At 40.1% G+C, this 26,780-nt stretch overlaps 1 protein-coding gene across 12 annotated transcripts in view; it reads right to left on the bottom strand.

The window, feature by feature from the left end:
- Window positions 1-26,780, bottom strand: part of KLHL32 (kelch like family member 32) — a 235,574-nt gene that overhangs the window by 85,773 nt on the left and 123,021 nt on the right. For all 12 annotated transcript variants that reach the window (XR_007401315.1, XM_025444913.3, XM_049092399.1 and 9 more), the window contains one exon: window positions 20,767-20,865. Coding sequence is in view for 10 of the 12 variants with exons in the window: in XM_025444913.3 (XP_025300698.1) it covers window positions 20,767-20,865 (99 nt within the window). In the remaining 2 variants the exon portion in view is untranslated. The remainder of the gene's footprint in view (window positions 1-20,766; window positions 20,866-26,780) is intronic.

The raw sequence follows: 26,780 nt of genomic DNA, 5'->3' as shown, positions 1-26,780 counted from the left end.
ATAAAAAAAAATGAGATCTTGCCATCTACAACAACATGGATGACCTAGAGAGTATTATGCTAAGTGAAACAAGTCCAACAAAGACAAATACCATATGATTTCATTTCTATGTGGAACCTAAAACCAAAACAAATGAATACGCTGATGAAAAGCAGAAACAGACCCATAAATACAGAGAAAAATCTGATGCTTACCGGGGAAAGAAGGGTAAGAGGATGGGCAAAATGGATGAAGGGGAGTGGAGCATATAGGATACCAGTTATAGAATGAATAAGTCACAGAAATAAAATGTACAGCATAGGAAATACAGTCAGTGGTACTGTAACAGTGTTTATGGTGACAGAGAGTAGCCACACCTGTGATGAGCATAGTATATATACCATGTAGACTTTTTGAGTCATTATGTCGTACACCTGAAATTAATGTAACGTTACAGATCAACTATACTTCAATTAAAAAAAGAGAGACAGAGAAAGAGAAACCATTAGTGGGTTCCCATTTGCTTATGGTTAAAAATATAAACTCAGTAACACAGCATAGCCTTCCATGATCCACACCTTGACCTTCTTAACCTACAGGGTAAATAATTCCACCCACTCTGGCTTGGCTTCTGCCATTTCGAGGGGCTACACATTCACATCAGGCATCGGCAAGATAATGACAAGGGAAAAAATAGGCAAATTTCAGGCCTCACAGTGTGTATATTCTATTGGAAGAGTAAGCCATTAATCAAAACATATTACAAATAAATGAAAAATTATGGGCAGCCCGGTGGCTCAGGGGTTTAGCGCCGCCTTCAGAGCATGATCCTGGAGACCTGGGATAGAGTCCCATGTCAGACTTCCGGCATGGGGCCTGCTTCTCCCTCTGCCTGTGTCTCTGCCTCTCTCTCTCCCTGTGTCTCTCATGGATAAATAAATAAAATCTTAAAAAAAATAAATAAATGAAAAATTATAATTGAGGTAAAGGATACAAAGGATAGAATATAGGGCTGTAAGTGCCCATAATGGGGGATCTGACCTGGAGTGGAAAGTTAGTAAAGGTTTTCTGAGAGCCACATGGAGCTGATAGATGAAAGGAGAGATGTTAACTTGGCCAAGGGTGGGTGCGGTATGTATGTACAAATGAGAAAAAATGTACTCTATTTCTCATTTTCTGTATTCTTAGTGCTCTGGCATTGGGGTATCATGACCAGGTAGAGACTGCCCCTCCCAGGGGCAGTCCTCTAGCCAGTTTTTAGATAGCAAACAACTTGTTCAAGAGTGCACTCGGTATCTGGCTCCTCCACCCCAGGAGGTAATATTCCTCTGCCCTAACCGTTCCACAGATGAGCATTGAACCATTACAGACAATCCGAAGGTCCCAGAGCCTGCTTCAACTAATCAAACTAGACAATAATAAGCCTGCTTACCTGCTTCTCTTGCCTTTCCCACAGAAGCCGCAATAAAGACCTCTTGCCCATGCCTTGCCCTGGTTCCTTATACCACCTGAGCAACCTAGGTGCCCCCCCCCCCCCACTGTTTTCCTGAAGCCCTACTCCTTCTGGAAACTGTAACAAAGTATCTTTTCAATGTCAGTTGTTCCCTGATCTGTTGGCTTCACCATACCTGAATAATAAAACCTGCATTTTAAAACACAGTGGTGACAGGATTGCAGAAGAATATTCCAAACAGAGGAAGCAATATATGCAGAATCACTATGGATGAAAAATCACATTTCCATTGATCTGACCACCCTGTCTAAATTAGCACACCCCACCCCCTTCCTCTCCATGTTATCCTCCATCACATTACTCCATTTGATTTGCCTTTGGTACTCATCACTGTCTGTAATTATCTTCTGCATCTATTCACCTACTTAGTTATGTTTGTCCCCCAAGCCCCGATAAGTATGTTCTCTGGGAGGAAGGACCTACTTTAGCCATTGCTTTATCCCTGATGCCTAAAACAGTGCACATGGTAGAGGCTCAAGCTATGCTTGCTGAATGAACTCATTTCATCTTTTTCAGCTTCCCTGGCCCAGGCCAACCTAACTGGCCACTTCCCTCTCTGTGCCTCCACCCTGCCGTCTGCAGATTTCTAATACAGCACTTGTCACTATAAATGCCCTTTGATTATAGATCAGCCTCCTTCTACTAAATCTAAGCTCCCTGTACCGAGGATTGCATTGTGTCCCCGGTATCTAGCAGGGAACAGATTCTGAACACACGTGAAACAATGTCCATGAGCTTTTTCTGTTTACCTAAAACTAAGCAAAAGAGAACAGGCCATGTCTTTCCAACATACTCTCCAATTCTGAACATCATTCAAATTGGCCTATTTTTCCTATCTCATTGGCCTCCGTCTTTCACTTCTCTATGTTTTTGTTCTTCCTACACATACACACAAAGGCAAAGCCAGGGGCTGATCAGTTTTCCAAGTGGAAAAACTGGTATTCATGACTAGTGTTGAAAGTGTTAATGGATGAGTGCAATGTAGCAGCTCTCCTGTGGGAAAAAAAAAATATTGCAATCTACCCAAAATGTCTTTTTCATTGTCCAAGAGAGAATTATTTCCTCTATCAATTGGCTATTCAGATCAAAGTAGCTTTGTAAATGATACTTTGTACTAATTATGAGATTGTCACCATTCTCATACATTCTATGACTTCAAAATCCAAGCACCTAGGTAGAGGCAGTGATTTTGAATGGAAATTATAGCTCAGCAACAAGAAACTCTCTTGAGTAAAAGGACAATCTTTTTTATTTTTCTAAAAAGGTTTCATTTCTGTCACACTGCTTCTCACTTGAAATTTAGTTTCTATTCAGAATTATGGTGCATACACTGTTGTTCTTTGGGGAATCTTTTTAAATAGTATTTATTTTCCTTTGGTTTAGGGCTATTTGGCTTCTCTCCTCCCTTCTATTTGTTTCTTATAGTGTGGATGACAAGTTAAATAATAGAAGAAGAGCCATGAAATGTGTCCACAATACTATCCTAGCTATGGAATAAACACTATGTTTCAAGTGCAATAATTCTTAAACCTTATATATTCCCCAAATTCAGTCTTTCTGTGTGGTCTAGGCCCTTAATTAAATCACTAAATGGTTATTCTCCGGATGAACACCTGAAAGTAGTAGGGAAAAATAATGCATGAAAAAGGCAAATACTGTTTTTATTTGCCTTTATTTGGGGGTTATATTCAAATGTGATTACATTTGTGAAGCAAAATATTAGGTGGTGTGGACATGTGTGGGAGGACGCAGGACAGTTTGAGGGCTGTGGGTAGACCCTGTGGCCCTTCCACCACTCTTCCCAAGCCAGGATAGCAAGAGAATGAGTGTCAGCCTTTATGATGGTCCTTGGTGGGGTTCTTCTCATCTATAGCATAGTGACTGGCTGTTGTATTAGCAAGTCTTTCTCTCCATCTCAATTAAGCAAATACAAATAATTAGTGATCAAAGTTCATACAAGATTTTCTTTTTTTCTTTAAGATTTTATTTATTTATTCATGAGAGATACAGTAAGAGAGAGGCAGAGACACAGGCAAGGGAGAAGCAGGCTCCCTGCAGGAAGCCTGATATGGGACTCGATCCTAGGACCCCAGGATCACAATCCGAGCCAAAGGCATATGCTCAACCACTGAGCCACCCTAGGTGCCCCACAAGATTTTCTTTATTTTACAATTTTGAGCAGATTTAATCCTATTGCTGAATTCTCTTGCATTCAAATATAGTTTCTTGAATGGGAAATCAATGTGTATACAGCCTTACAGTATACAGGGTCTGCACGTTCACTGCACACAACCCACAGCCTAGCTTATGCATGTCACAGCCAAGGGATGTGTCTTGATGTGTGCCAACAGTGACACAAGGTGCAAATCAATCATGCATGTTTCTAATATACAAAGTCTATCTTTGTTTTAGCCACACCCATGCATTCCCTGTCCTGTCAGTAACCTCTTGCCCTATGATTACACTGCGGTTACACTGCCATAGCCCTGGCACAGGAATTATACAGAACACAGGAAATATCCATGATTCCATCTACTGTAGACTAGCCCCAACATCTGCCCCACTCATACTCTTTCCCAAATCTAGGAGTCCTTGTTAAACTGACAAGATTTAGAAATCTGATGGGGATGTTTTGATTTAATAACACTAAGAACGCAAAACATGGCCTTATTAACACTGATTTCTCTTGCTGCCTCATCAAGTTCTGAGAACGTTATGAACTTGTGAAATAAAAATAAGCATCAGCAACCTGTATCCGGATGGAGCACTATGACTTGTGTTCAAGATAATAAAAAACTTCTCTCAAGGTCAAAACAAAAGTAATGCCATTTTGATTTCCTGAACCTTTTCTCCCTCTAAAATGACCAAATTGAACAAGATTTCCAGATTTTTCTAGGTAATAACATTCAACAGATAGGACTATTTGAACAATGCTGTTTTGCCACCATAGTTATGATCCTTCATATCCAATTATTGATGCCCTTCAAGTTATACCCTCCTTCAAAATGTCACCTAAATTATTACGCATCAATACTACAGATAAAGATGATCAGGAGACATAGTTTCTTTTCTATGACCATCATGTAATAGCATACTTGAAACTTGAAGTTCTATTATAAAATGTTGACATTACATCACATTTTGAGAACTGCTATAAATGAAAAGTCACCCTTGTAATGGAAGTCAAAAATTAAAAAAAAAAAAAGAAACAAAAAATACAACCCTACTCCTAAATCTAACCCAAATAGCTTGAGATACCTACTCTGCACACGAAATTAGTATGGTTTGATTTTTAGCAATGTTAATTACAAGTTAAGTTAAAACATTGTGTTAGCTCCTCATAGGGACCAAGTACCAAGTCAGATACGATAATATGAAGCCCCTTGTCACTGGCTGAATCCTAATGCTTCCTACTTCAAGTCCCCGGTAGCATACCAACTAACTTGTCTCTAAGCTATTCATGCATGTATCTTCCAACAAGCTAAAATGTGTCCAGTGGACTAGTAAAAACAGGTTAGCATCTTAAGATTTTTGTGTCCTGGGCAATGCCAATCATAATACCTTTATCACAGATTGTAACTGAAAAATACTTGTTGGATTATGAGTTTTAAAAAGCCACTCATTTTTTAAAAAGCACACCCATGACTTCAAATGGAAAGAGGAAATGACAGTTTCTCATGGGTATGATTTTAGAGTTGGGCAAATAAACAGATCTCCTACAATTAACTAAGAAAGGTGCTCTCAAATATTTGATCTGAGCATAAGTAATTCTCTCCTGATGTCAATCACACATCAGGTTTTTCATATGCCAGATACATATGGTGGAAAGGTCACTTGTGATGCCAGATACATCAGGCCCAGCTTTTACAGTGAATCTAGGGCCTTCTGACTTTTCACATACTGGGTGGTTTTGGGTCTTTTTTTCCCTTCCCAGAATGCTGAAAAAGAACCTTACCTCTCTTGGCATTCAGTGATAACCAGAAATATACAAATGTCCATTCTGTGGCAAAAGTATATTGTTTGTGAAGCATTTAAAGACTGATTCAACAGAACTTTAAAAAGCTTGGAAGAAAAGGGAAGTTCTGTATTATATATGCTTTTTCCCCTTCTGAGGCAAGAAGACACAGAAGGGAGGGACAACCAAGATCAGATTCCACTTCTAAGAAAGCCAGCAAGCCAGCCCATTCCAGCTAGAAGGACTGTCCCCTCTTCTTACTTCTAATCACAGGTGCGACTTGTATCATTTGTTTAACCCTTTGCAGTGGTCACATATTTTCCTCCCCAGCTATGTATAATGGTAGACTGTACCTGTACTTTAGATCTGTCTCTCTGTCTTTGCAGCTACTTGGTTTTCACTGATGGATAGGCAAGAAAGAATGTAGGCCCTTTAAGAATTTAACTCTTAAAAAAAAAAAAAAAAGAATTTAACTCTTACTGCTTTTATTTCTTAGTTTACAATAAACATATCCTACTCCTTAAAATATTGATATTTTAATTTCATTAAATATTGAATACATTGATGAAATATTTTAATATTAAAATAATTAAGACTCTTTTAAAGTACATGCCTAGAATGTTAGCCGCCTTGGAAATAAATATGGTAGCCCAAAGAGAGAAGTTATTGTCTAAACTTTTCATAACCCTATGTTATTTTTAGGCTATCCTTCAATATCAGCTGTTTTGCTATCTTATTCTTTATGACTCAGAAAAATTATAAGTTCAACTGGTTGTGCATATTTATTTGGCTTTATAATTTTATCTTTTCCCTGTCTCTTTTACTAGGTCTTAAGTTGTGGTGACGAGGAGCCAGTGGCATCTTCAGTTTAGAGGTGTGGGGAAAGCACAGGATTTGAAGCTGGACTCATCTGGATGGCCTCAGCAAATGTGTAACCTCTCTGAGTCTAATTTTCTCAAATAAAAATTGCAAAAGTGATCTGTGGTTAAGGATTCCCAAAAAGCATGTAAAATGTCTTCCTCATAGAAGATGCTCAACATACAGTAGCTATCTTATTATACTGTACTTTTTAAAATGCTATTAACAGTGCTTAAACTGTAGCTTTGAATATTCCATAAATTTTATTCACTGACAGGGTGAAGGGAAGAAAACACTTGAAATGTTTAATGTGGTCTTAATTTTTCTACAAATATCAGCAAAAATCATAGTTGTCATGTAAAATTGTTCATTTCTTTTTGCATTTAAGAAAACTTCACCAGAGATAACCAAGGAGAACAGATTGAGACATTATACTGGACCATCACCAAGTACTTATTACTAGAAAATACTCTGGTTCTCATGCTCTATGTTACACATAGCAGAAATAGCACATGAAGAAATCTAAGGATGGAAGAGCTATATTTCTTTATGACCTTCTTTGAAAGATAAACTCCTTGGGGAAATACAATTTATTCAGATTATCAAGACCCTGCTGTGCAAATCTACAGTCTGGGAGCACACTATGGAGATCAAAAAATATTTACTTTATTCTGTTGGGTATAAAAGCTTTTAATGAATGCATAATTAAGGCAAAAAAGTGTGTACAGCTTTAGAAATTCCACTGCTGAGCCAGGCCATTAATATCCAAGGCACCATACCCAGTTGTGATTCCACCTGTTTCCTATTTGGATTACAACCTAGTTATAAATCAAGGTATTACGTGACTACAGGACCTGGTGCTGCAGAAAAGGATTGCACTCCAGGAGTAGAGGAAGCAGCATGAAGGGCTTTGTTGTGGGTATGTGGGGAAGGGCTGGCCGTTTGGAACATGTTGAAACAAACAACCAAATAAACAAAACCCAAACATTCTAATAGCCTGGGGATGAGTCATGTAGGAAAAAAATTAGCATGTATATCATGTATGCAAAGAGATCTGTGATTTTTCTCTATAATATTTTATATCAGGGTCGATAGGGTAAAGTTAATTTTTATGAAAGAAAAAAGGAGCAATTCATTGACAATGCAGACCAGATTACTTGTAATATGATAAAATAACAAAAGCAGGTATTTTTATCTGGCATACCTTATTTTTATTTCTGCATAAATATACAGAGATATAAGGATACTTTTGTTATATAAACATATACATATATATGAACAACTATATGCACCTATATATTCTTATATTTATATAAATATGTATATGATACATTCTGATTCAACTAAAACAAAATATTAGCAGCAAGTAAAAAAAATACAATGGGAAAAAAACCTCAGCATGCTCTAATTCTTGGAGTCTTTGAAGACCTATTTAAATATATTGGTGGTGTATAACAGAGGAATTCTACAATTAGGTTACTAATACATTTTCATAATCAGTTGTATGCATAATATCCAAGGCTCATGAATAATTTTATACTGTTCCTCGGGAAAGTCTGTAGTAAGCTGGAAATCCAGGAAGGAAGCATAGAGACATGGCCACATCAACAACTCATAATTCCAGCTCCTGTCACCATGTGCTTCAAAATGCTATTGCAAAGTTTACTAAAGCTGGCTCAGCACATCAAGCAATTACCATTGAATTATGAACTAGAGAGGAATGTAATGTACACATAGTTTTCTTACTTTAATTGAAAATAGTCTATCTCTGCAAGTGGGGCTTTAAAACAAAAATTTTAGTAACCATCAATGTTTTTTGAACTATGAGAGGCAAAATCAGGTTAACATTTTTTAAAGAAAAGCAGAAGTAATTATGATCTATTTCTTTACTTAGCTCTGGTACACAAATCAGAGTGGTGAAAGTTAGTTCAATTCTGCAGACTTTTTTGTTTTTTAAGATTTTATTTATTCATGAAAGACACACAGAGAGAGAGGCAGAGACACAGGCAGAGGGAGAAGCAGGCTCCATGCAGGGAGCCCGACGTGGGACTCAATCCCAGGACTGGGGGATCATGCCCTGAGCCGAAGGCAGATGCCCAACCACCAAGCCACCCAGGCGTCCCTCAATTCTACAGACTTTTGATAACCTGCCAGTTATCCACATAGACTGTCTTTGTCATTATTATCCATAAAATGAGGATTGGAAGGTTTTTTTTACTGTTTGGTTGTTTTAAATCTGAATTGTTTTGACTTTTTATATTTTGGATGCTGTGAAGGATACATACATCAATATTTTTATGAGTACAAACTAGGATCAATTTGAATTTATCTGAATATGACGATGCTTTTGAAATCCAAATAGCAGTGATTTACCAGGCATGTAATTGAAGTGACATGGTGTGGCAACAGTATCTCAAGCAGTGGTTCTCAAACTCTGGTCCCAGACCAGTAACATCACTGTCAGTTGGTAATTTGCTAGAATGCAGGTTTTCAGTCTTTGCCAGACCTCCTGAATCAGAAACACTAGCAATGGGGCCAGGAGTCTGTTTTAACCAGCCATTCAGGTGATTCCACATATACTCAAGTTTAAAAACCATTAATACACAGTATGCATTTGAGTAAAGAAAGGAATAACTCTAACTTCTATATACAAATATCTACATGTGTATGTATGTTCTTGAAGCAGAATGATTGTCTCACCCTAGTCCTTCATCCCAGTGTTGGATGTGGGCAAACATTATACTGAATGCACGGGCTGAGGCCAGGGTACCTAGAGCTGAATTAATGATTCAGACAAGCACTCATTTTCCCAAGACTTGAGCACTTGTCCCTCAATGTGAGAAAAGGCCAGAAATCTGCTCTAAAGGACATTTGTAGATATAGAATAAGAAAGGGGTGAAGAAGTCTAGAAGACAGCTGGAGGAAGGGTGGGCATGTGAATAGCAGTCCCCTAGTAAGGAATAATTTACATTTTTCTTCTTTTAAACAAATGCACTGCTTTCATTTTCCCTAGTCAGGAGATCTTAGGACACCATGCAACTACATTATATAAAGTTCCTGTCACAGAGAGCTTTCACAGCACATGTAGAAGGACTGCGAGCAAACCTGGGTTTTTAAGCAACTACCACGCACTAAGCTAGAAATGAAGGATTTTCTTCCATTTTTTTCTTGAATTCTATGTATGAGAAAAGGGCAAGATGCCTTATTTACAGGAAGGGTAGGAGACACAATAAGACAAAACTGCCTAATTACAAAGCAGTAATACCAATGTAATGTGGTTGCTTTTAAAAGCGTCAATTTTACTATTTGTTAAAGTACAATTTCAGTGTGAGGTTTTCACAATTCAGAGGCAGGGAGAAAGTGATGGTTCATCTAAATTATTTGCAGCTTTTTTCCCTAGAACAATACATGCACTTCTACAAAAATCAAAGAGAAGTGGCTGAAAGAAAAAAAACACCTCTTACAGAATGGTGATTATTTTCAAAATTTTCAGGAACAGACTTGTCCAATATGCTGTCAATTGGAGGTAGGTAGTAAAGTTGCTGACATTTCCAGGAATGAAGGGAGACAAGAGTAAGGGAAAGAGGTAAGAAGGTAACTGTAGAACTAAGAGAGGAATTCACAAGTGAAGCATTCCATTCTATTGGCTCTGGTTTCGAGGGCACCTACTGCAGGTAGGATACTTTACACGCACTAGCTCACTGAATCCTCCAACGTCCCAAGAGGTAGATTATATATTAGATACCATATCTGTATTTTACAGATGAGGAGTGGGGGCAAAGAGGTTAAGTAGCTTGCCTAAGGTCATATAACTCTAGGACATGAACTTATATCATGGGGAGATAGATAAGTAAATCAACACAAACAATATAGTGTGATCGGCACCCTGGGAGACTACTCATAATTAAAGAAGAGGAGACAAATTTGACTCCAACTAGGTGGACTGACCAGGCAACTCTGGAAGAGGAGATAATACATGAGCAAAGTACTGAAAGAGGAATTTGTACAGTAAAAAAACAAAGGAAGAATAATACATGGGGAAAAAAAGGCTTCATACAAAGAGTTTCAGGTACAGAGAAATGTATGAAGTTCATAATGACTGTGGCATCGCATATAGGTAGTAAATTTTTTTTTTTAAAAAAAGGCTAAGAGATAGGAAGTTTCATAATAAAGATGGGGCCTGTGTGTCAAATTAGGAGAAATGAACCTTATCTAGAGGCTGTAGTGAATCTCAGTGTGGTGACTAATGAATGATTTTAAGTATGACTGTGACATAATCAGGTCTTTTCTTTCTTTTTTTTTTTTTAACAAATCAAGCAGAATTTTTAAAAGTTATTTTTACAAATCAATCAAACAGAATTTTAAAGGAGGTGCCAGAGTGTGGCAAGGGTAAAGGCAGGTTCGTTGGATACCAGGAAGCTTCTTTAGTTCAGGAAATAATGAAAGTTCAAATTTAGATAGTAGTAATAGAAAGAATGAGAGGGATTTAAAATTAGGAGGGTTCACACAAAAGCCTGTACATAGTTGTTTATAGCAGCTTTATTCATAATTGTCTGAACCTGGAAACAACCAAGAAGTCTTCCAGTAGGTTACCAGATAAATAAACTGAGATACATCCAGGTAATGGAATATTATTCAGTGATAAAAAGAAATGAGCTATTAGGACACCTGGTTGGCTCAGTCTGTTAAGCACTGGACTCTTGATTTCCACTCAAGTCATGATCTCAGGGTCCTCAGATCGAGCCCCATGGAGGGCTTTACACTCAGTGCACAGTCTGCTAAAGGTTCTTTCCCCAGTTCCTCCACCTCTACTCCTTATACTTGTGCTCCCTCTCTCTCTAAAATAAACAAAACCTTTAAAAAAAAAAAAAAAGAAAGAAATGAGCTATCAAGTCACAAAAAAAGATATAGAGGATGTTTCAATGCATATTACTAAGCAAAAGAACCCAATCTGAAAAGGCTACATTCTGTATAATTCCAACTATACAACATTCTGGAAGAGGCAAAACTACATAGGCAGTCAAAAGATCAGTAGTTGTTAGGGATTGTGGTGGGGAGGGGAGGGATGAATAAGCGGAGCACAGAAAAATGATAGGGCAATAAGACTACTCTGCAGGATACTATAATAGAGATACTTTTCATTATACATGTGTCCAAACCCACAGAATGGACAAGAGTGAACCATATAATGTAAATTGTGAACTCTGGGTGATAATGATGTATCAGTGGAGGTTTATCAATGATAGCAAGTGGACCACTGTGGTGGGGGACATTGATAATGAGAGAGGTTATACGTATGTGGAGGTAAGGTTATTAATAGGAAATGTCTATATCTTCCTCTCAATTTTGTTCCAAACCTAATGCTGCTCGAAAGAAGTGTGTTTAAAAACATTAAAGAGATGGAGTTGAAAGGTCTAGGTGACAGCATATGTGGCCCACAAGGAGATAATGATTTTAGGATGACTCCTGGGTTTCTGGCTTGGGTTCGCACTCAGAAAGCTCAAATCCTGGGATATCCAACAGGAAATGCTGATTAGGCAGTTAGCCTAGAGATGATAAACACATTCTTCTCGGGTACTGTAAAAATAGAACACATTAGGGAGATAAGAAAGAAAAGGAACAAGGTTGGAAATCTATTATGTAACCAGGAGATAGGGATCCAGCTTGGGTTTTAGGAAAATAAATTGTTTTGTGGGCCATAAAGTAACTTATATTGTACAGCAAGGTATTGATAGGCAACAGGCAGGGGGCATAGCTGACTTATTGCAGGAATGTTCCAGAAAGATAATCCAGACCTGACTGGTGTCAGTGATAATGAAGATTTCAAAAACAAGGCATATTTAACAGCTGTTTAAGAAGCTAACCCAATCAAATTTAATAGGATTCATGAGACTGTGTTGCTGTGTAAGATTACACCAAGGCTTCTGGTTTGGGTTACTGTAAAGAATGATAGGTCCCTAACAAAGGCAGGAGAAGAAGCGGGTGTGTGAAACTGGGAGCAGATGAATAGGAAGTGCGTGTAGGATGCCAAATGTTGAATGAGCACAGAGGTCCGGTGCTCTGGAGAGGGGACTGCAATAACTAGCCCGCGTGTGGATGAAAGAACGACCGTAAGTAAAGAGTACCAGCGTGGCGCTGCTGTGCCCGGAGGGAGAGTCAAGGAGCCGCTCAAAGAAGAGCTTATATAGGATCTGAATGAAAAGAAGAATTAGGAGAGAGTCTTGAGAAAAGAAAACTGTAGCAAAGAGTGGAGCTACCAATGTGGAAATACTGGAGAGCAGTCGCATTAAGACACCACGAGGGGCCCACTGCGTTTGATAATTAGGCGGCTTTGGGACCTTTGTTGGACAGCTGTTGAGGAGTAATGAGGCAGAGGACTGAGTTCAATAGGACTGAAGAATGAATGGAAGATAAGGAAGTGCAGACACTGATCACAGTTTGATAGTGAATGCAAGAGTGTTGCGATACTGAGAGAGGAAGAAAAGTTTCTCCCATCTTATTGATCCTATTTTAAAAACGAAAGGAAGGAGCCAATGGAGAAGGACACATTGAAACCACAGGGAACACAGAAGGCCCCTGGTAAAGTAAGGAGCAGCAAGGCTGTTTGGCCTTAGAGGAAAGTGCCGACACTTAACTATGGGTAGAAATATCTGCAGGTGGATGGTGGGTGGGAGGAGGAATATCTTCAATGAAACCCAGATTTTCTTGTAATGCCTCTAATTTCCAAGTATTAAAAATAGAATTAGGGGCACGTGGGTGGCTCAATGGTTAAGCGTCTGCCTTGGTCTCAGGTCATGATTCCAGGGTCCTGGGATCGAGTCCTGCATCAGGCTCCTAGCATGGAGTCTGCTTCTCCCTCTACTTGTGTCTCTGCCTCTCTCTGTGTCTCTCATGAATATATACATAAATAAAATCTTTAAAAAAAAATATAATTAAATGAGATTTATATTTGTTTGCTTTGTACATTGATTCTGAACTCTGGCATTAATAAAACATTGCAAACATTTTGCTTTTGAGAAAAATAGGCCGAAAGTAATTTTAAAATGGCCCAGCTAGCAATAGTTAACTAGAATAAAAATTACTAGCATTAGAAAAATCCTTCGAGACAATCTTTTTCTCATTAAAAACTTACAAACAAGGATGATAGAGTCCACCTCAGATTATCCACATAATAAATTAAAATGCCAAAATGACTTGCCTGGCCAACCAGCATGCCTGTGGGCGGTCACTACTGATATCTTTGGCACGGACTTAGGGTATAAAAGTCAACCTAGTGGCATATGAAAAAATTAACTGCGATCCTAAAATGGTTACTAAAAGATCTTATGATACATATTAGAGTCAAATATTAATAATATTTGGCAAATATGGTAGTCTGTGCCAGACAGCAAATATTCTTGATTAGAACAAATAATCAGTAGTTAGCTATGATTAACTAGGACTGATACATCTCCACCCTTTCCGATCATTTTCGCTGATTAAAAAAATATCCAGAAGATTAAACCATTTGTAATATATTTTTCCAAACTTTGTACTCCTCCAAATACAAGAGTATCGGCTCCAGTGAACTCTGGAACAGCATGTGGTTGGTGTATTTGATTAGAGGCATATTAAATATATATGTTGATATAATCATTTGTCTTATCTAATGTGGAAAAAAATACCTCAGTGTTGGAGAAAAATGAGCATGAGTTTGAACTTCTCATCCTTGAAGATAAATTATTCTATTCAGAACACTCACTATATATTATATATTTAGGAGACACTGTTAATTTAATAATTAAAATTATAATAATACATTGTTTGGAAGAGATAACCTTCTATAAGTCATTGTAGTATTACTTGGTTAAAAAAACTGACAACTCTATTATATTCTAAAATATGCAAGATCCTCAGTGCCAAATGCAGTCCTCACAGAAAGTATTTTCAGCTTATAAAAATGTATTCAATGAGTAAAACTAATGAAAGACTGACTTATTAATATATTTTCCTCTCATAATACAAAATCTTAATATTGAACAAGCGGGACAAAATTACTGGATACGCATTCGCTCCCTGAACTGTGTCCCTCCAAAATCCCTATGTGGGAGCTCTAAGCCTCCAAGTGATAGTATTTGAAGATGTGGCCTTTGGGAGGTAATCAGGAGATAATTTAGAAGATGAGTGAGGGTGGGGCTCATGTGACAGGATTAGTGTCCTGATACTAAGAGACACCAGAGGGTCTGCTGCCTCTCTACCAGACAAGGACACATCAAGAAGAAAACCATCTGCAAGCCAGGAAGAGGGCCCTCACCAGAACCGACCACCTGGCACCCTGACTTCTGACTTCCAGCGTCCAGAACTGTGGGAAATAAACGTCTGCTGTTTAAATCACCCAGCCTGGGACATTTTGGTATGGCTATACGCTGACAAATACACATACTGAGCTCCCGTGATGAGAAGGGAGGGTAAGGCACGGAGAGGAGTTAGGCCTGCTAGCTGCCTTCCAGGGCCCTGCCATTAACTGAGGTGGAACATTCTCCAAGCATATTAACCCATGAGGAAATGGATGCAAAAGCAGCAGTAGGGTACTTTCAGCTTCTGTGAAGCTATTTTTAAGGATCCAGTGCTTCTTAAAATAGAAAGCAGAAAATATATATTCTTGGTAAAAGAACAATAAAATCGCCATTCATGAAAAAAAAAAAAGGAACAAAATATCCAGAATTCTTCCTAATACCTCACGAGAGAATAACATTCTTTAAACCTTTGTACCTTCACTGAAGAGAGAAAAATGACTAATTCTCACGGTAGCCCATTTAGTGTAAAACTAAATGAAGACAAGGGATGACTAATAAGCATCAGTCACAGAGGAGGGAGATTTAGGGCTGGAAGCCGCTTGCTCCCTCCCGCTCCTTTACGTTCTTGGCTCCAGAATGATTAATAGTAAGAATTTTGGCTTTGCTTTACGAGATGATCCAAATGTGCACACCGTAAGCAGAACAACACCTTCAATCTGGTGAAATGATCTTTTACACTTATAAAAGCAGGAAATAAAACAAATGAAAAAAATGATAAAACAAATGCTCCTCTGTTTTCCTTGCAGTGATAAAACGCTCTACCTAGAGCGCGCATGTCCCTTCCCTCTCCTATCACAGCAGCACGTCTCCTCTTTCAGGTCACGTCTTCCACATAAAAGTGCTAAACTAATGCCGCTTAATGACAAATTAATGTCCATGAATAAAAAATACACCTCTAATAGCATAGAGTAATTTGCCATTACAATATCATCATTGGACATGCCCCTGGTTTAATACGATGTATTTAATTCATAACCTAATGAGTGATATATAAAAAGAGGGAGATGAACCCTGCAATTACATTTATGTGAGTCTGTCACCTTATTTGTAAAACCTTAGAGTCATTTACATTCAAATTAGAACAAATGAGTGATTTCACAAAGTGCAGTGATAAATGACCACAGCAGCCCAAGACAAAACTGTATTTCCTGTGAACACATTAACAGTTTCCTATTATTTGTTAAAAATTACAGTGCATATTGCCCAGTGTGGTGTGAATAATGACTTTTTTACTGATTAGGTCAGAAGACTAATATGTAGCAAAATAAATAATTTTTCTTTTCATTTTTTCTGATTTTTTGCTTTAAATTAACTACTGAATTCTGGTGGATTCATACTGCCACCTGCTGCCTAGGAATAGCTACTAAGAGTATTCTATCAAAAGGAGTTTATTCACCACTTAGGTGGCCTTATTTAGAGAGTCTATACGACCCGTCTTTCTTTTCAATATATTTAAATTGCATATTATCCTAAAGGCTGATACTTGGAGAACAAACAAGCAAGAACCTCCTGCTAATTAAACAAAAGGATATACTATTTGCTATTTGGGAGAAGTGGTACAAGATGTAAAAAGTTGTTTTTTGTGTGTGTGTGTGTTTTTTAAGCTAACTATGAAAAAAAGATATTTTCAGCAAAGCATGTATCACTTTCAGGGGCTACAACACAAAGTTACCCTGATCTTGCGAGAGGTGCATCAGCAGAGTGAGTGTGGGATGGTTTCCCTACTCCTGCTCCTTGCACAATCTGAAGGGGACTGAGAGGTTCTCTGCCTGCCACCTCACCTTCTCCCCTAATGGCAAGTCCAAAATGAAAGCTCACCTTAGAGGGCAGAACACGGTAGGCTAGGGAAGGCAGGAAGGCTGCTGAGGAGGCTGGGGAGGAACAAGCCTGGCCTCAAAGATGAAGCTAAGGAGGCTCCAGAGTGGTCATCAGGGGAGCTCATGGGTGTTTCCACAGGATCAACACCCTAGTTCTGAATTTAAGTCTCTCCATCTGTAAAAAGTAAATAATGCTTACCTGCTTTAAGGGATTCCTTAGCAGAGGGAAAATGAGAACCACTGTCCAAAATGCTTGGTATGGAGAGGACTTCGACAAATGCTGTTTCCTCACCTTGAGAAAGATAATGAAGGCTCCGGGGACTATGGTTTGGCATGGAGAAAGGCTAGAAACAAGCAGACCCCTCAGGAGGACATGGGGAACTCACTATAATCTAGCACTAGTAATGAAAGCCCCCCCAAAAGAGTAAGAGCTTTACTGATGAAGAAAAGGATCAGGTCTGAGAGGTATTTGGGAGGTAGAATTAACTCTGCTGATTGGATAGCACAGTGAGGAAGGAGTCTGAGACGATGTCGAAATTTCTAGACAACTAGTGGATTAATGGTACCATCCACAGAGAAAAGGACAGGGTTTCTCATGTTAAGTTTGAACTACGTGTGTGATAGGTCAGTGGAGATGTTCAGCAGCTCATTTAAAAAGTCTAGGAAAAATCAGAGTTTGTGAAAACAAACCAGATTCCAAAAGTCTGGAATGTTTACCTGAGGGACTTGGTAAACCAAGGGACTCATAGGCACCAGTACCTCTGTAGCCCATCACTCCTCAGGGCAGTCTGCAGAGTTTCCTTTATAAGATTTAAAATTGTGAATAGCATGTATAGAAACATGTATACTCTGAAAAGCATGGTAATTCCTGCATTTTACTAGACCCATTTTGAAGACAATAACTGCACTTTAATGAATGTAATAAACTGCATCTTTCTGATGATTTTTTAAAAAAGCACAACGTACAAGAAAGGGGAGCAGAAGGAAGAGAAGGGAAAGAAGCATTCACATTTTATTTGGACCTTGATCTCAGCGGATAAAAAGTCCAACAGGTTCTATGTATTAAGAATACCCCGACAGAGCAAAGTCCTCTAGAACTGTGCAGGCAAGAGGGTGAGGAAGGATGCAAACCCGAGCTGTTGTAAACAGCTCAGAACAATAGGCTACTGCTGTAGCCACTGCCTGCCCCAAGACCCCTCCCCAACTAACACACATCTTAGGCACTGCCAGCCTCCCTGTTTATTCCACAAACATGCGCTGAGAACCTGTGTTCACAAGGACCTGCCATCCAGAAGGCTTGGGAACTAAAAATGAGGAAGGTGAATGCTCCACAGCATAGGAGGCTAATTCACGGACTGTCCTCACTGGGGGGGGGGGGGGGGGGGGGGGGGACACTGTTCCACTGTTCCTGTGGCTTAAAACCCCTGCCCTCATCAGCCTCCCAAAGGAAAAGCAAGAAAAAGGAGAGCACAGGGGTGTCTGGGTGGCTCAATTGGTGAGGCTCTGCCTTTGGTTCAGGTCCTGACCCCAGTATCCTGGGGTGGACCCCCTTGATAGGCTCCATGCTCAGTGCATAGTCTGCTTCCCCTGCTCCCTCTGCCCCTCCCCCTGCTCGTGCTTTCTCTCTCTCTCTTTCTCTCTCTCTTTCTGTGTGTGTGTGTGTGTGTGTGTGTGTGAAATAAATAGAATCTTGAAGAAAAAAAAAAAGGAGAGCACACAGTGACCTCAAAGTATCTCTTCCCTTTGCTGGGGAGTAGCAGCATTCACCCTTGTGCAGAGGAGTTTCAGGCCAAGGTAATGGCAATAACCCAAAGACTGGTGTCAACCCAGGCCTCAGGCATGAATGAGCACCAGAGGACAACAGGAGGTATCAGAGCAGATACCTTTCACAACCCTGGAAGAATACTGAAGAGAGAGTGGTAATTTGAAAATAACAAACAAGACCAGACATCTTAGTAGGGAAGAATGGCTTCACAAACTCTAGTTGGATAAAGTACTGAGCAGGAATGGAAAAACGGCTATCCTTCATTGATAGGGCACAACTTTTTTTTTGTTTTTTTAATTTGAGAGAGAGAGAGAGAGAACAATGGGAGGAGCAGAGAGGGAGGGACAAGTACAGTCTACGCTGAGTGCAGAGCCAGATGCAGGGCTTGATCCCACAATGCTAAGATCATGACCTGAGCCAAAATCAAGAGTCAGACGCCAACTGACTGAGCCATCCGGGCACCCCAATAGGGCACAACTTCTAAGTATATTTTAAGCACTAAAGATTTTCATTTAAACAAAAAACATGTTTATATACCCAATAAAATGGTCCCCTATGAAATTAAGAATGAGTTGAACAATAATACCAAAACACAGTAAATAGGTATAGTTAACAAGATTACGTCAAAATGTAAAAGCAGACCGACCCAGACTAGTAATTTTACAATCCTAGATAAAGAGAGGAAGGATATGCATTTTCAAAAGACTGACATTATGAGGAATTCTATATACACATGGCTTTGGTTCTCCTATAGCTAAAGTTTTCTTCCATATGTGGGACATCTTGTAAAATCACGGATAAAAAGGAAAAATAAAGTTCCATGAGAGAACAAAATGAAAACATTGGAGAAAAGAAAGTGAAATTTTCAACCACTGATCAAGCAGGCTAATAATAAGCAAACCTTCCACAAAATATATCTGTATGTGAGGTACAGTTTTTCTTCAACAAAACAATGAGCTACAGAGATTAAGTTCCAAAGTGCACAAATCACTTGGTATCTCAACAAATTCATCTGATGGGACAGGAGAAAATACTCATGAAGTTCCGAAGTTCATCTGGAATTCCTGTTTATAGACATTATAGGTGTAGGTAAACACACACACACACACACACACACACACATATACACACACACTTTAAATATGCATCATGATAATGAGCACTCAACCAAACTTTTGGCAAGATACATCATTGAATATTACTTGCCACGGAAAAAGTGAATCAGGTGATGATGGTGGTTCAAGTTGCGATGTTTGATGTAAAAATGTCAAATAAAAGTAATTTCAGTTTCACAAGTCAAACACACACCTCTGAAGTCTTGTAACCTTTCTTTTTGCTACTTGCAGAAAGGGATTAAAAACAGCTCTCCCATACCATCCAACAATATTGAAGGGAAAAGAAAGGAAAATAAGATGATAATAGTTAAACATTTACTGTTAGATTAAATGTGCTGAGATAATGATAAAACTTTCATACATTGTGTTTGAACTGCTCCTCAGGTGAATGTGGCTGACACTCCCCACACTTTCTCCCCAAGGTTGCTGAGAAGATGAAATAAGATGATATATGAGAAAGCTTTAGAAACTATCTAATGAATAACAGAAGTCAACAATATGGCTATATTTAGAATTAGAAGAAAGGACAAGGAAGAAAAGAAAATAATTGGGCAGGAAAACAAATAGGACTTTTGTACTTACTAATATAGTCACATGCACAAGGATAGTAAAATTAAATTGTGTAGATTTATCATTGTTAAAAATTTATTTTCACTGTTGTTATAATGCTGTAACAAATGCAAGTAAAATTCATGCCAGTGGAGGAAATAAGAGGAGCCCAATACAGGGAACTAGTACTTAATTCTGTAAAATAAAAGCCTCACAGCCATACGGTGTGCTTAAGACATCTCATGTCTTCCTAATGAACCAAAAACTTTTTATCCAAGAAGAAAACAATGGTCTTCGGAATCAGAAAAGCCTATCACTCACCAGCTATATCACCTCTTCCTCTTCTTTGTTTTCTCTTCCTCCCCCTCCCAGAGCCCCTCCAGAGCATCCCAGCAAACCACGGGAAGGAAGCACAGGCCACTTATCACCTCTCCAGCACTAATGCCTAGAAAGTTCTCGTGGTACCAAATAATATAGGACTTTGTGATATACTAGCCACTGCTGCTGAAATCTTACATGACTATCCAGCTTTTTGTCCATTTGGGGTTGTTCCTGCAGTCAGACAACGTTGCTTCAAATGGAGACCCTTCCCAGGGTCATCTCCCAGAGTCCCAGCAATAAACCTGGAGCATGGCTGTTGAGTTACTCTGCTGCCAAGGGCAGTGGGGACCCGGGGTGGATGGAGAGAGTGGGGAACATGAGAGCTGCAGCTGCCCTCCGGGGAGCCTCTTGGCCTGTGTCCTGGAGAAATTCTACTACCACAAGCCGCATGTCCCCCACTGTGATTTTACCTCACAGGTTGGGGAGCAGGGGGTACAGCTGATGACTGCAGGGGTAAGGGCTAGGAAGGGCAAAGCAGCAGCACACAAGTTCACATACCTGGATGAGATAGTGCGAACATAAGTTGAGCAGCTCCAACAGCTGTAGGTGACTGCCAGCTGCCAACACATCCTGGATCACGCCCGGCTCCAGCAAAATCTGTTTGGTTTTTTAACGAAAAGACAACTACCAGTTACTTAAAAATTAATGTTCGCTTAATATGCAAGTCCACTATATTTAAATTGCTGCTTAACAGAGTAGATCTGAATTAACACTGTACTTTATTATGGAAGCCACTTCTTTTTTTCCTATTCTGATGGAGCTTCGGCCCTCACTCAAATAGCTGAGTTGTCGCTTCCAGAACTCATTTCCCGTGTGTAAAGCTCAGCTCTTAGCCATTTATTTTTGCGGGAGGACAAGAACATTTGCAAAGAACAATGTAATAGTCTTAAAATTCTGTTTATGATGGAAGTCATCTTGTAAAATACAGAAGAACCAAATTTTAGTTTTCAAAGTATATTTCACAGTTTTGTAGATCACAGAAAGAGCACAGCTAGCAGATAGTTTACGTCAAGGGCCTGTATGCTTCCCCCTTTCAACAGGAGACCAGAGGAGGCTACTACTCCATTTTACTTCTAAGCCCTAAAAATTTTCAACCACAAGCTTTCATTTTTCTTTTTCTCAATCTCAGATTCTCGAATCCCTTCTATTTCAAATGTAGGATGTAGAAACAGCATTTTCGGGCGACAAGGATCACAGAGAAGTAAAGCTTTCCAAATATACTAGTCAGGTCAATTCTGCATTTTTCTCCCTGGGTAAGTTCAACCTTGTCCCTACTGTTGCCAGCTCCTGAGCCACAAAACAGGGCTAGAGAAAAACACACGACTATATTGACTAGATTCGGTCTATATGCATGAATGCCAGACACAGGGAGGCCTTCAGGGCTACTCCACCATCCCAACCCAGCTCAAAGCTCAGTGGTTCCCGAAGTGTAGTCTCTGGACCAGCAGTAGCATCACCTGAGAATCTCTCACAATTGCAAATTCCTGGGTGCCTCCCCAGACCTAAATGAATCAGAAACTTTTGGGATGAGGCCCAGCAACAAATGTTACAAGGCCCCTGGTAGTTCTAGTGTGCAGGAAAGCCTGAGAAATACTGGTGTGGTCAATTCACTCTACTTCTTCCCTCATGCTCCTTTCTCCTCAAGCTTCCCCCTCCTCCTGTCTCTCCTTACTCTAACTCCATGATCTTCCAAGCCTCCCACCACCAAATCTATCAAGCCACCTACTCCTATTTGTATCAGCACATTTGGCTTTACTCAACACTCCACTTGTGCACTAGATCTCCATCCCTCCCACCAGTAACTGTCCCCTCTTGTTTCCACGGCATTATGTGTTCTCTTCCTACTGATGATAACTCCCATCAGCATACAAATATGCCTCTATAGCTCTTATCTTAAGAAATAAGAATCCTCTCCCCTGACCCCAAGCTTCCTCCATGCCCCCTTCATAGTAAAGTTCCTCCAGAAAGTTGTCCATATAAAACACCACTATTTGCTCTACTTCTGTCTTGAATGTACTCCTGTTTTATTCCCAATGTTCCTCTGAAAATGGTCTCATCAGGATCACCAATGACCTCCAAATCCAACGGCCAAATCTAACAGGGATTCCTCAACATTTAATCTTACTCAAGCCAATAGCAGTTAGCAAAGTCGATCTCTCTCCTTCACTCCCTCTCCATCTCCTTCCCGGATGGTAAGCTTTGGGGACATCCAGAACTCAGTAATCAGATCTCTCCTTTCCTCTCTCTGTTCATTCCATGGATGACCTCATGTAATCCCATGACTTTAAAACTACCTATACTACTACTCATTATGCTCACATTTATTTTTTCCCTAGCCCAACCTCACCCTTAAACTCCAGACTCTTATATCCAACTGCCTCTCTCTACTTGGATATCTAATGGGCAGCTCAAATTAAACATGCCCCAAACTCATCTCTTGATCCTCTTGACAAAGCACCAAACCTGCTCCTATCCCAATCCTACCACTGCAGAAAACACCAACTGTCGGTTATTGAGGCTACAGCCCCAGTCAACTCCTGACTCCTCCTGTCTTCCTCATATCTCACATCTGATCCATTGTCAGTCATCCTCATATCTCACATCTGATCCATTGTCAGTCACTTGTATTGGCTCTATCTTCAAAATAATTCCAGAATACAAACACCACTTATGCAGAACTCTCCAATGACTTTTTCTCTTACTCGAAAAAAAATCCAATCTTCACTATAACATAAAAGTATCTGTGAATATCCTGAGCACCTTCGTATCTACAACTAGCTGCTGTTTTCTCTGCCTGGGCCACTCTTTCCAAGATATCAGCATGGCTCACTCATTCATGTCCTCAGACCATTGCTCAGACACCATTTTACCTGAGAGGCCTTCTCTGGCCATCCGAGGTAAAACAGTACCCTGCTCCCCATCACTCTCATTCCCGATCTCCCCACTTCACTTTACTCTTCCTAGTCCTTACCACCTCTTGACATCATACATATTTATCTATTTGGTTATTTTCTGTTTCTCCACCCACAGAATATAATATCCTTGAGGGCAGGGACTTGGTCTATTTTATACCCCCAGCACTTAGAATAATGCCCAACACATAGCTTTCACTCAATACTGATGAATTTATTTTTTTTTTTTTTTTTTTTTTTATTGGTGTTCAATTTACTAACATACAGAATAACACCCAGTGCCCGTCACCCATTCACTCCCACCCCCCGCCCTCCTCCCCTTCTACCACCCCTAGTTCGTTTCCCAGAGTTAGCAGTCTTTATGTTCTGTCTCCCTTTCTGATATTTCCCACACATTTCTTCTCCCTTCCCTTATTTTCCCTTTCACTATTATTTATATTCCCCAAATGAATGAGAACATATAATGTTTGTCCTTTTCTGACTGACTTACTTCACTCAGCTGATGAATTTATTTTAATAAATTATTGATGAATTAGCTTATCTCTAGATAGGTTTTTACATTCAGGATTACTTTCATTGATTAGTGTAACATAAGAAGAAAGGGATTATAAATTATATTCTAAACTACTAAAGAAGTGAAAAAGTTAAGCATATGTTGCAAAAATACCAACACTCATCTTATTCTCAAAAATTCTAAAGAATTTTTAGATTCTAAAATCTAAAAAAATTCTAAAGAATTTTATAGTTCCTTTCCCATTTAGTCGGAAGGAGAAACCTGAATTTATCCCACTCCTCAAGGAGAGAGGCTTTGACTGACATTCAGGAAATTATTGCAGCTCCCCTCACAGAAGCAAGGATGTAGTATATTCTTGCAGAAGAGGCATGGCCTAAGGCACAGAATGGGGAATAGATGGATTAGAAAGGTTAGTCTGAGCCTTTAAATCCTGTCAGTTGCGCTTATTTCACACAACTGGCATTCACGATAACCTCCAAGGCTCGGTAATGCCAAACACAAAGACAGATATCACAGACAGACAAGATGAATATTCCACAGCATGTGTAACACGTCCAGCGGGCTCACTCCGAGAAACCCTCGCAGGAGATACCCATACCAGGATTGTTTTTGCCTTTGTTTCTTACTTTTTGTTCTGTAGTTTTTTCTTCTCTCATTATAACATACGTTTTTCTAGAAGATGCTTTAGTACAGGAAATCCCTAAGTGCATTGAAAGGATACAGTCTGGGGGGAAAAGAGAGAGAGAGAGAAGAGAGAGAAAGAAACAAAACAAGAAACAAACCCTACCAGGAAAGCTGGGTCTCACTTATGGAAAGAGAACGAGTGTTGGCAAGCCCCACTTGCACTGGAGTCTTTCAAATTCAGCTTTGTTATCTTTGGTGACTGGTTGTTCTAACATATTTTTCCAGAGAACTCGTGTTTGGGCAGGAATACAAACAAAGGTTTGATCTCATGATTTACAGTATACTGAATGTGCCTGACACCTGCCCGGAAGAGCTGATGAAAACAGCTTTCTGCAGAAGGAAGGGATCTCAAACACGCCCACTTGCGGAGGACAACTAAGGCAGCTAAGTTTAAGTGCTGCAAAGGATATGCTGGTTATGTTTAGGCCTTTCAGAATTGGAGTCCCAACAACATCTAGTCTGGCACTCAAGGCAGGGTCACTGAGGACCAACAGCAGGGTGTTCCCTGAGAGTCTAGAGAACTCAGTGGCCATGTGGGAGCTCATGTTAGTGGCCTGACACATCCAGTCATTCATCACATTGGAGGAGTTTAGCTCAGATGGAGGTATCAACAGGGGATAATCCAAATATCTGAATAACAAAAGGAATCAAGAAATGTAGGAGGCATAAAGTCAAGTGGTCCAGGATGCAGTGAGGGAAGGTATAAACCATTGAAGCTGCCACACTGCATTGGGTAGTCTTTCCACAGGGACACTCACCTGCTTGGGTGGAAGCAGGGCTGGGGCTTCTCCAGACTGGACAAAGAAATTCTGATGTGTTCTTAGGTGGGATGTGAGTGCCTCTTGTTCACAGGGCCCTCCGGATGGAATATTCTCTCCCTTTCATCCACTCATACCTGACCTCTGGATGCCAGGATACAGGAAGCTGAACTTGAAAGAGGGGAGCTAGACAAGGCTAGCTGGGGAGGAGACAGTCTCACCATAGAACCTCTCCAGCAGTTAGTGGCAAGCTAGGTCGCGTGAACTAAAGTCTGCATGTGACTCCTACCCCAAGTGCTGAGACTCAGCACTCATTTTGATCAACTGGGAATAAGAACTCATCAGTGGCTATGGCTATGTCAGAGTGACACTGGGTGGTCTGACAAACTTTTAATAGAAGGAAAAGCCATGAGTGTAATAGAAGGTGGTGGTCTCTAAAGACACCCGTGAGAGTCATTACATCAGAATTCAGTCATGAGGTCGGTCCAGTTGCCTGCCTGGAAGGAGGCACCCTTAAATACTCCAAATCTGTCCTCTGGCCACTAATCTAAGCAGGGTTGGTCGTGGATAGCTGAACTGGCAACAATCTCTAATGAAGGCCCTCCAAACTGGAATAAGACAGGGGCTCCTGGTCCCCCCAATACCCTTGGGCACGACATGGGGCCAAAAAACTCAAGAGGAGAGCGGAGCCTGAGGTGAGATTCTGCGCAGGGCATGATGAGATGGGCAACCTCCCTCAGCCCAGACTCACCCAGCTGGGCTCTGGGAGGGCAGAGTAGGCCTGGCGCAACACACAGACCTCAAGGCATCCCTGGGTTTCCTTCTTCACTCTTCCTCCCACATCACCGAGCATCCACCCCCTTAATTCTCTCTTCTTATTCTTTTTCTTCTCTTTATTTTCTCTCCCACTTTTACCTTGCTTCTTAGATTAGCTACTGCTAGGGACAGCCTTTAATAACCATGGCAAGTCTCAGAGTGACCTTTTTGTTCTTTGTTTTATTTTATTTGAGAGAGAGAGAGATTAGAGGGGCAGGAGAGAGAAAATCATAAGCAGCGTCCACATCTAGCATGGAAACTGACATGGGGCTCAATCTCATGACCCTGAGATCATGACCTGAGCAGAAATCAAGAGCCGGATGCTTAACAGACTGAGCCACCCCCATGCCCCTTGGTGTGACCTTTTTTTTCTAACTTGTGAACAGACGTGTTGGCATCTTCAGGAAATCCTGTATCTTGGTTCTTCAAGGCTTTCTTCTTCATTTCTTACTTTACTTTTAAATCACTTACTTCAAGGGACGCCTGGGTGGCTCATTGGTTGGGCACCTGCCTTTGACTCAGGTCATGATCCCAGGGTCCTGGGATCGAGTCCCACCCCACATCAGGCTCCCTGCTGGGAGCCTGTTTCTCCCTCTGCCTTTCTCTCTCTGTCTCTCATGAATAAATAAATAAAACCTTAAAAAAATAGTTACTCACTTATTTCTAGATTGTAGATAGAGTAGGCTGAAGGAGTTGATTATGTGAAAGCCAGGCAACCAAGGTCTCTACCCAACACGTAACTGTGCACACAGGAGCACACGCACTTTTGCTAGCACTACTATAACTGCAAATTAGATGGGCTTAATACTATTGATAAGAACAAATGAG

The sequence above is a fragment of the Canis lupus genome, chromosome 12, assembly GCF_003254725.2.
Source record: "Canis lupus dingo isolate Sandy chromosome 12, ASM325472v2, whole genome shotgun sequence".
In the NCBI taxonomy this organism is placed as follows: Eukaryota; Metazoa; Chordata; class Mammalia; order Carnivora; family Canidae; genus Canis; species Canis lupus.
This window is presented reverse-complemented; position numbering and strand designations above follow the sequence as displayed.